Source organism: Triticum dicoccoides, chromosome 2B (genome assembly GCF_002162155.2).
Source record: "Triticum dicoccoides isolate Atlit2015 ecotype Zavitan chromosome 2B, WEW_v2.0, whole genome shotgun sequence".
NCBI lineage: Eukaryota > Viridiplantae > Streptophyta > Magnoliopsida > Poales > Poaceae > Triticum > Triticum dicoccoides.
The window spans coordinates 704,777,908-704,789,162 of NC_041383.1; the positions used below are offsets into that span (position 1 = coordinate 704,777,908).

At 44.2% G+C, this 11,255-nt stretch overlaps 1 protein-coding gene across 1 annotated transcript; it reads left to right on the forward strand.

Moving 5' to 3' along the window:
• The first annotated feature begins 6,196 nt into the window (after window positions 1-6,196).
• Window positions 6,197-7,341, forward strand: LOC119361191 (BTB/POZ and MATH domain-containing protein 3-like). Its single transcript, XM_037626520.1, has one exon. The coding sequence runs from the start codon at window positions 6,197-6,199 to the stop codon at window positions 7,265-7,267; it is 1,071 nt and encodes a 356-aa protein (XP_037482417.1). The 3' UTR covers window positions 7,268-7,341.
• Window positions 7,342-11,255: the final 3,914 nt, after the last annotated feature.

Sequence of the window (11,255 nt, forward strand, 5' to 3'; positions counted from 1 at the left end):
TGTCGCCTGCCATACCTGCCGCCACGGCCCAGGGGGTCTTTTTTGTCAAATTTATCCACGGGTAGTCATTTTTGATAATTCCATTGGTCAGGGGTCCTTTTGGACAAAAAATCCATATGGTGCGGCCGATCGGCGCCTAGCACTGGCCAATAATGTAGGACGCGTCTAGGGAGCAGCCGGGTGCTCCCTAGCATTTCCTGGCAGCCACCCAGATATAGCAAGTTTCTGTCCCCCCTGTCCAGGATAGGAAAGTACCTGGCCCCCCTCCCGATTCCCGCAACCACCCATCGAGCGGGCAAAATCACCTGGTCCCCCCCTTCGCCCGATCCCTCCCCCACCCCTGCGCGTCTTCTTTTCTCCTTTCTCCTCACCTAACCCCCAGCCCGATCTTCTTCTCTCCCAAGCAAAAAAGGACAGCACGCCCCTTCCCCTCACCACTTCCAGATCCAAGAAAACCTTCACAGCCCTCCAATGGCGGCTCCATTGATGTTTCTTCTCTAGGCGCCTCGTTCCTGATTGCCTTGCAAGAAGGCAAAAAAGCAAGGCAAAAAGGTCAGATTTAGCTCATCTTCCAGATCCCCTCCTCTTTCCCCATGATTTGTACAAGTCTTCAGTTGTGCAAAACATTGTGTAAAAAAGATGTGAAGTTAAGCATGTTTAGTCTGCTGTTTAGGCAAGTTTCAGCCCCTTGATTTGGGCAAATTTGGTCTGATCTTAAGCATGATATTTCTTCCCAGTTTTTAAAATCTATTTGCAAATTTGTTGCATATGAACACATTTATAAATCTGTAGGCAAGTGCTGATAGTAAATGCTGGGGACAAAAATATTAGGAGAATATAATGCCTTAAGCAAGAAAAACAACTGAGCAAAAACAGTACTTATAAAGAGGATGAGAAACAACTAATCATGATCTATTTCTGATGTGTTCCGGTTCTATTAATTGCTTATAACAGTGCAAAAAAGACATTCTATTTGAGCAAAAACAGTGCTATAATGAGGCACCTAAGTATATGTATGCACAAAACTTTGAAAACTTATGCCATGGCAAAACATGAACACTTTTGAAACTTATAAGACAATGGAAAAGAAGGGGAAAACAAGGCTTCCCCCCCCCCTATCAGATCTTTTGGGAGCATGTGGACCAAAAACAAATGGCTTATTGGAGCAACTTGCATTATAGGATTAAGCAAAAAAGCATAATGATGTCAAGGCAACTCTTGAAGAAAACTAGAGAAGGATTCCTCTTGGACATTTGTTTCCATTATTCGTTGGTTTCGTTAGTGAAAAAACACTAGAAGAAATAAATGTAACTAAAATTGCAACTAAAAAACAAGAGACAGTTGCGTAGTACAATTTACCTTTGTTGTATCATATCCTTCACCATGATCCAAGAAAAGTTGGAAAGTTGCCAGGATACAGTGGCAAAATTATTAGTATTTCATCCTGCAAAAGAAGGAAAAAGCCAACAAGAAAATCTATATACCAAAAACATACTGAGCATATCCAAAAGCACACAAACTTGCTGCTGTAAAAGATGAAACCTAAAAAAGTCAACTTAAGTTCTTTCTAACACACAAACATAGGAACTGGAAGCAGAAGTGGTCTAAATATAAAAGAGCAATCATGCCCATAATTCTAACTTAAGTTTTTCCTAACACTAAACATGCTCTAATCTCTCTGAATTGGGAGTGAATTCCATTCTGAAGACACTTCAAAGTAGCATTTCTATGGCAGTATGCTTGCTCCCCAAAATCAAATGTTGCCTGCGTTTAAGAAAAACAAAATAAGAAAATATATTATGAAACACATAAAACAAAAAGCCTATGATATGTTTATATGTACAAACATGATTCATCAATGCAAAAAAAACATGCATATCCTGAAAATAATATATTGCCTGACATATATAGTTTGACTTGCCTGATTATATGGTTTGGGTTGCCTGATAGTGCACTTTGAATTGCCTGGTTTTGTTCAATTGCTATCTTGTGAATCTGGTGTGCTTGCGTTGCTGTGTTGTTTGCTTGCCTGAGTTTAGTGTGGTACTAGCTTGCCTCAAGAACGTAAAAATTGCTCTAATTTTTCTGGTTGAAAAAATGCACATGTTGAACATGATTGAGCTATTTTTGTGTGCTTGGGTAGGTGTGCTATTGGCTTGCCTGTATTTACTGAGCTACTTGCTTCCATCCCTCTGCTGACTTGCTTTACTTTTTCACATATTCTCAAAAAATAAACAGGTTGACAATGATTGACCTAAATGAGGAACCAGCTAAAAATAATGATGATCCTTTGTACTGTACACAACATGCTACTGGAAATGCAGAATTTGTGGCGGAATCACCTAATCCCCCTATCATCCAAAGAGTACCTACAACTGTAACAGCTGGGAGTGATGCTCATACCCTTGATGGCACAGGTGCTGCAGGTGACAGCCTTCCTGTCCTTCTTGATAACTCTGGAGATTAAATCTGAATTCCAAACTGAAACCCTTGGTACCAAGTTCGGGATTGGCTCATCAACATCCAGAGAGTCTAGGTACAACAGCTGCGTATAGACAAGGAAAAAGAACAAAAATATTTAAGTTACCTAATGATTGCAAAAAGAAAAGAAAAGATAAGTAAACAATTGATGCTTAAAAAAACAAAACAGCTTGAAGCACTTACAACAAGGTGGAAAACACAACAACAAACAGCCTTCTTGTTGGCACGCCCCGAAGTGAACGCAAGCTTTAATTGATCAACAACAAACTGGCATATATTGGTTTCCGTTATTCCATTGACATCCATGACCGCCGGGAAACTCTTTGGGGAAATGCTCAAACTAGTTGAAGGGGCAAGGAAGCATGAAAAAACAAGAGCTAGCCAAGCGCGGACAAAGTCATCATCATGAGATCCTCCCATGTCTACGATCATCTTGCACCATTCTGTGAGGGTTGGGGAGTTCTTCGATGTGATGTTGTAAATACTGTACATTGCCTTTGTGATTTCAGGCCGATTCTCGAAGCACACCTTCCTGCCCCTGTTGGGCAAACCCCATATCCTACGGACACTTGCGGCATCTACAGGAATCTTCCCCCTTTCTGGAATGACTATCTGCGAAATCTCCGGGTCGTAATGCTTCATTATCCACTGGCTAAAATCTCCGGGCATGCTACTCGTTGCAAGGTCCAGAATGCCACCAAATTCTCTTCCGATGATGACACCCTTTTGGTCAGGAACCAAGTCCTTGTTCAACTTGAAGAGCCTTGCAGGGGATGCCCTGTTCCTACGACTCTATTGCACATAAGGAAAAAACAGAAAAAGGGAATTAGCAAAAGGGAAGGGAAAAAAGTTCATCACAACATAGGCAACTTATGCATCATTGCTGGGCAACTGCTAAGTGAAACTGGGGCAATTATGCAAAATACCTCAGTTCCTCCCGTCTTCTGGCGTTTTGCTTTTGGAGGTTGGTCGACGTATGCACATTCGACATTTTTATTCCCAACATCTGCAGCTTGGCTCTCGTTACTATTCTCGTTACTAATGATATCATCAGGGCGCTTCCCCCTTGCAGCAACTGCTTTAGTTCTCATACGCTTGTACCCAGTTATTGGTGCACTGCTGCTGGAAGATAGAAACCACATAAATAAATAAAAAATGGAAAACATAATCTGTTATGTACAGGAAGAACATAAAAACTTCCCGAGCATGTGCACACCTGTGTTTGGTGCTCTTCATTCCCATGAGATGCAAGGTCGTCATGGCTTGATCCAGTAGGTCCATCCTGTTTTGACTTATGACTTGTCCCAACCATCTAATTTCTGCTGCATATTTAAGGGACAAACAGTGAGATTCATCATAAAAATGATTCTGAAAAGAACTCTATATCATCCAACAAATTTTGTTTGACTAAATACTTACTAAACTAAGCAAACAACAATTTAAAAAAAGTGGGCAATGAAAAGGGTCGTAAACTATCTGATTTTCATTATAATACAAAACTATCCTATAATTGGCCCTATTACCCTCCCTCTACATTTCCTATAGAATCTAAAACAAATCAAGGCACCTAGAACAAAAAATCACAGAATGAATTCTCGTGAAATGCTTAAAACTGTCCTACAAAATAGGGCCAATTATAGGGCCACCCTATTAACTTCCCTCTACTGAATTACTTCCTACCTCACGCACACAAAAAAAATCACATGTTGTTCTGAAAAAAGTGTATATCATGCAACAAATTCATTTGACTAAAATTCTTACTAAACTAAGCAAACAACAATTTACAAAAAAGTGGAGCCTGGAAAGGGTTGTAGGGTTGTAAACTATCTGATTTTCACTATGTTACAACATTAATACAAAAGTACATACAAAAAACCTAAGTAAAACATGACTACAAGGAGAACAAACAACTGTTGCACATCAATCACCAGGCAACACATGTTGGCATTTCAGGAAAATGGCTAAGAAAGCTTGAGCAAGTTTGAGATTACACAAATGCAGTAAGAACATATGGTGGCTGCTAGGCAACACATGTTGGCATTTCAGGCAAATGGCTAAGAAAGCTTGAGCAAAAGCCAGGCATTGCACAGAGACACTAGGTAAAAAACGGTTGAGGGCATGTCAGGGCAACTGACTAACAAAACTTGAGCAAGCCAGGCACAATAGGCAACAGTTGAGGGCAATTCAGGCAACTGACTAACAAAACTCCAGCAAAAAAGTATGACAACTCAGTCACAAAACTTAAGCAAACTGACATACATATCTACAACTCAGTCAAAACGAACACGAGCGTTGAACCACAGCACATAAACCTGATACACAAACATTTCAACAACAGGAACCTATAGCATAGATGCATTTGTTGCATGAAAAAAAAGTGCTAGGCAACTATATGAGCATCCTATGAGCAGTTGTTGCGCAAGTCAGTAGATCAACAAACTAGGACACAAACTATGCATGAGAACATCTCCCTCCCTATCCCTCCACACGCCACGACATCCTACTGAGCATCACCAAGCCTTAAATGCACCCTAAATCCTATCTCACCAGCATCAAAACCAAATCTAACGAGTGCTTAATCCGTTTCAAATCAGTTAACCTATGCATAATCTCTTCCTAATCTCTTACAATGGCAAAGGTACTCAGTGATTTCGCCCAAAACTCACGAGATCTGACAAGCCTACACAAAATGGGATCGAGATGAACTGACCTGCGATTCTGCCCTCCGCCAAGCAGCAAGGTGATTCTGCTCCTCCGCGCGAACCACACGGCGAAGACGCGCGTGTCGACCCTCCTCGCCCGCGTCTCCGGTGCTGCAACGCCTTCCGCCTCCGACTGCTGCTGTATGCTGCGGGTGTAGATGAACAGTCCCGGTCGCCGCACCGACGCGCGCGTCGACCCTCCTCGCCCGCGTCTCCGGCGCTGCAGCGCCTTCCGCCTCCGACGGCTGCACCGACGTATGGCCCCAGTCGCCGCACCGACGCGCGCCTGGCCGATTAACCACTCCCTGCACGCCGCGCACGCTGTCCCTTCCTCACTACGCCGGAAGACGGCCACTGAATCGCCGCACCGCCACCAACTGCTCCGGATTTGGTGGATTTGGGAGGAGCTCTCGGGGACGGTTTCGAAATGGGGGGACGGGAAGGAGACAAAAGTGCGGAGGGAGGGGGAGAACTGCCGGGACCCACAACCGCTTATCCACCCAACGGGACTCTTCGCACGACGCCACGACCAGGTGCCACCTGGCGCACACGACGAGGCAGCGCCGTGTCCGAGCGATCGACGCGCAACCGCGCGATGCCGATCCGACGGCGCGCGAGAGCGTGTGCTCGCGCGAGCAAACGAGCACTCGCCCACTTTTTAGGATTTAGGAATAATGTATGTCAACTAACCAGTAGGCGAGTGAATTTCTCTACGTGTACTGCTTGTGTTGTGATGCGCTCCCGAGTATGAGATACCATGGCACACACCTGTTCCGTTTTGTTGGAATTTGGAATCCTTTCTTCTGTAGGAAGGTTTTGCCCTGCTAACCGAGTCAGGTTCGTATGCGTTTCCGACTCGGGCTCCTGGTGTGTACGTATATGCATCTATGTATATATAATATCATCACATCACATGATTCTCTGCCCGGCCTGCCCTCTGTCTCAAAGAAAGATAGTTTTTGCCCAAAATTAAACATCAAAATCGTTGGTCAGGTGAGACGCCGGCCGGCAAGATGGATGTGTGGCGTCGTCTAACCAACAGGGAAGCTCCCAGACAAGCGGACACGTCGTCGAGATGCGTGGCAGAGAGCGCGTCCGTGTCGCACGACTTCGTGCTGGTAAACTACTCGCAGATCAGTGACCTCAGTCCGAACGAGGCCGTGACCTCCGGTCACTTCACCGTCGGCGGCCACGATTGGTTTATCAGCTTTTACCCTGGTGGGTGGTCGACCACGAGGTATAGTCAACGTGAAACGGAGGGCCCGGGCTACGCAGCGGCGTCTGTATGTCTCCGTCGTGAAGCAACCACAGTCATGATTGTGAAGGCAAGGATCACCATAGGACTCGTGGACCGCCACGGGACGATGGCAAACAGGAGGACGCCGGACACAGACCACTTCTGCGCTGCGGACATTAGCCCGACGTTTCCAGGATTTGTGCGCAGATCCAAGCTTACATCGCGGCGGTACCTCGTCGACGACTGCCTCACAATCAGGTGCGTCGTCACCGTCATCAATCCTCGTACGGAAGGCACCACGGCCGCCCCGGCAGCCGCCGCTCTGCTGCCGGAGATGCTAGGCCACCTCCAGTGCATGCTCGAAGACGGCAAGGGCGCGGATGTGACGATCGAGGTCGGCGGCCGGGCGTTCCGTGCACACCGGTGCGTGCTTGCCGCGCGGTCGCCGGTCTTCGACGCGGAGCTCTTCGGCTCGATGAAGCGCAAGGACGTGGAGCGCGTCGAGGTACACGACATGGAGCCGGCGGTCTTCGAGCTGCTCCTGCGCTTCATCTACACGGACTCGCTGCCAGGCGACGACGAGGGCTGCGGCGTCGCGATGACGCAGCACCTGCTGGTGGCCGCGGATCGGTACGGGGTGAACAAGCTCAAGCAGGCGTGCGACATGAAGCTGCGCAGAAGCTTGGACGTGCAGAACGTGGCGACGACGTTGGCCCTGGCGGAGCAGCACCAGTGCCCGCTGCTGAGGGACGCGTGCTTGAAATTTATGTCGTCGTCCCCGAATGTGCTGGCAGACGTCTTGAAGACCGACGGATTCAGACATCTCACGGCCAGCATCACATCCTAGAGAAGGCGTCACTCGAGCGTTGAGAGGACTCGCCAGAAGGAGATGAGTTGGATGTACGAAGAAAACGTGTCTAAAGAGTTCGTCTGTCTGTTGTACATGGTTCGAGATCTTTGGCCACTGAACCGAAATGTTTCTTTCGGTCTCATGTGTGTTTTATACTCCCTTCGTTTATTTACTTCTAACGTTAGTTTCGTCTTAAATCAAACTTGTAAACTAAGATCAACTTGTTAAATCTATAATAAAGCATGTAAGTACTTTTCACACAGGATGAATGTTCACATTTTTTACTATAAACTTGGCCAGACTTTAAAAGATTTTTTTACATAAAAGGCATGTGCCTGATTTTACAAATAAAGTCACCATGCAAAGTTGAGACATACTCACAGACCAAAACGGAAATAGTAACATTCCCACAGGAAAGCAACATGCATAAACTTCAGTAAAATAAATGGCCCACATGCCAACAACCTACTACCGAAGACCGAAAGGAAGAAGCATCCACGACTAGACACACAAAAGCCAACAGCAGGCAGGCGCAGCTTGATCTTGCTGAGATAATGAAGACGCAGTGTGCCAAACACGCGAGATCAACAACTCCATTGTGTCTCGATCAATCTCCTTAGTAAATAACAAGCACATATACCCGTGCGTTGCGACGGGGGAAGCAAATCCTCGCATGCTTCAAGCGACCCATCCGTGTTACTACTCTCTTCGGCAGCATGGTCACATTATCCACCTATTCATGACAAACGTGATAAATTTCAATGCAATGAGCTTGGTATCACACCGTCGCACGCTGTTTTCGGAAGCCCCTCTGGTCACGACAGATTTTCCCCCGCACTCTCCTTATAAAAACAGAATAAATTAAACTAATAATTATCTACCTATTACAATGTTGCAATGAACAAGCCAAATTATGTGGCCTATGCTAGCTAAATTTCGGTTATATTAGGAAATATTTTTAAGCTTAGCAAAACTTTGATTAGCTGTTAGTATATCAATATGTTCAGAGTGGTGGTGGAAAGAAGAAGAAAAATAGAAGTATTCTTTAGAAAGAACTACACGGTTAACACAAAAACTCCATTTTAGCCATGAAATTAGAAATATGAATATTAGTCAGAGGCGTCATGAATACTGTACAGATTTATCACATATACAATGAGAGCTTAAAAAATCATAGCTGAGTCCGCCTCTGAGTATTTAACTTTCTGTTAGCCATTTGATCCTAATGTAACACATGGCTGCAACTTGAATAATAACGCAAACACCAAACCATGTGCGTTGTGCTGATAAGCAAAAGAAGAATCAATAGTGAAACACATACCACCAATCCCTGTTATGTTGGAGCTCATAAGCTCCCAACATCGCCATCGCGGGCTGGACTGTTGTGTTATAGCCATAAATCCACTCATTGTGCACAACCCAATCAGAATGTGCATGTACATTATTTCTCTGTAAAATTGAAGATTAGAAGGCTGCTCTCCTTCCTTATTACATTATTTCTCTGTCAAATTGAAGATTAGAAGGCCGGCCGCAACTTGAATAATCACGCAAACACCAAACCATGACGGCATCTTATTTCCTTCCTTCCTTTCTTTCTATGCATGTCGTCCTCTTTCCTTCCTAAGTTTATTTCTTCCTGAGACAGATCCTTGATACATCGAAGCTCAAAGGCGTATATAAATTGAGAGGATTTGACGTAAGAAGGCCAGGTGGTACTATTTGATGGGCCAAACAATCTGGGACAGCTCAGTTGGTTTCAACGATGGATACCTCATAGGCAGGTCGCAAGTTCAGCCAGATCCTATTCGGCGCCCGTTGCGCCCGGTACAGGCATCTGCGCAAACGGGCGCACACCCCTTCCTCCTTCATGCGTCTTCTTGGCTCGGCCCATCATCCCTTCTCTTTTTTTCTGTTGCAAAGCACAAAAATGCAAGCGCGATGGGTGGAATCGAAAATGCAACCTCCTCGTCGTTCACACCATACACTAACCACCCTACCATCCTTAACTCACGTGTCCAAGGACATCTTCTTCACTCTTTTCTTCTCATGTCTTTTTTTTTCGTTTTTCTTGTGTATTCGGAACGGTTTTGTTCGGTGTTTTTTCTTTTGTTCATTTGAATGAACTTTTTTCAAATTGATGAACTTTTTCCAAAATTGATGAACCTTTTTCAAATTCAATGAACTATTTTTTGAATTTGATGAACTTTTTTTGAATTGGATGAACTTTTTCGAATTGGATGAACTTTTTTTGAATTCAATGAACTTTTTTCCAAAATTGATGAACCTTTTTCAAATTTGATGAACTTTTTTCAATTTTGGTGATTTTTTTTCCAAAATCGATGGACTTTTTTAAGAATTGTGAACTATTTTTCAAAATTGATTTTTTGAACTTTTATCAAATCGATGAACTCTTTTGAAATCGATAAACTCTTTTTGAGAATCGATGAACTTTTTGTTCAAAATGAATGAACAATTTTTTAGTTTTTCTGGACTTTTTTAAAAATTGATGAACATTTTCAGATTTTGTGAACTTTTTTGAAGATCGATGAACTTTTTTGAAAATTCATGATTCTTTCTAAAATCTGTGGAATTTATTAAAAATGTCACATTTTTGTCAAAAGATATTGCGTTTTTCTAAAATGATTTCAAATAATTCAAAAACCGACGGGCTACAGTGTTGTGTTCTTATGTGTCGTGGCGCTGCAATGTTTCACAATTCCGTAGTTGCTCCAATGGTAAGCCAACCACTTACTAGAGGTAAGGGTCGCGAGTTCGATTCCACAACAGCTTGTTTCGTCTTTTTCTGGAAGCATGCATCTCGTTGGGCCGAGAAGCCCACAATGCGTAGTTCGGATCGGACGAAACAAAAAGAAATCTAATGACGGACAGACGAAATTTACGGAGGAAGAAGCGTTTCTCCTTTTAATAGCAGGTATAGATATAGATATAGATATAGATTTTCATGGCTAAAGAAAGGAAACCAATTTAGACAATCAGCAAGTTTGATAAGAAAGATATGATCAATAACAAATTTATTTCTAGTGGTCCATAGAACCCAATAAATCACAGAAAAGCCAAACCAGAATAAGCGTGCTATTCTGCCTGACCAACTGGTTATAAATAGTACGGAGCTCAATAAAGGAGGAAGGGGACTATTTAACATCCAGCCACGACCAGATGCGACTCCAGAACAGTTTAGCAAAGTCACAACCAAAGAAATGTAGTTAGAATCTTCCTGGATGTGGTAGAGAGTGCAACAGTCAGACACTGTCCGTTACGTTTACGATTTGGTCAGCAACAAGGAAACCTGCCATGAATGGTTTGGCACACAAAAAATCTTAATCTTCAGAGGAATCTTAGCACACCAAACATGTTTGAACTTGGAGGTGGGAGAGCTTACAATCAATCTAGTGTAAAGGGATTTAACCAAGAACCGAGCAGAAGCATTGTGGGGCCAAGTTACCGAGTCCGCCTCCTCCGAGAGCAATGAGAAACTAACAGCAAGGCGATGTCAATCCTCCAACTCTTCAGAGCACCCACCAAAAACCCAGCTCCAGCTATTGCAAGAGAGATCTGAGATGGAAATCTCTGGGAAGCACAGTCCGAAAGCAAAACCAGAAAACAAACAGCCAGGGGGATTCCCCGCACCACCAATCCAGCCAAAAGCTAATAGAAGCCCGATTGCCGACGACAAGCTTAACCTGGGCACAAAAATCGTTCCTAACTTTCACCACATCACGCCATAATTGAGAGCGACCAGAGCTAGGGTCAAAGAAAGGACTGGCTCCATTCATCTAGCAGCGGCTGGGTTGCGGACTCAGGTGCCTCCACTTATCTAGCATCGGATCCCAGTAGGCTCTGCTCCGTCCCCGCTATATCCAATTATCGTCCATGCGCATTAGTCATGTATGGTCTGCCACCCTTCCTAACCCTAACCGCCGTCTCCACCTCAACAACATTTTGGTTACTCCTGATTTAATTAAAA

Excerpts from the sequence above, each read along its gene's own strand:
- LOC119361191 (XM_037626520.1), top strand. The coding sequence starts at position 6,197 with ATGGATGTGTGGCGTCGTCTAACCAACAGGGAAGCTCCCAGACAAGCG.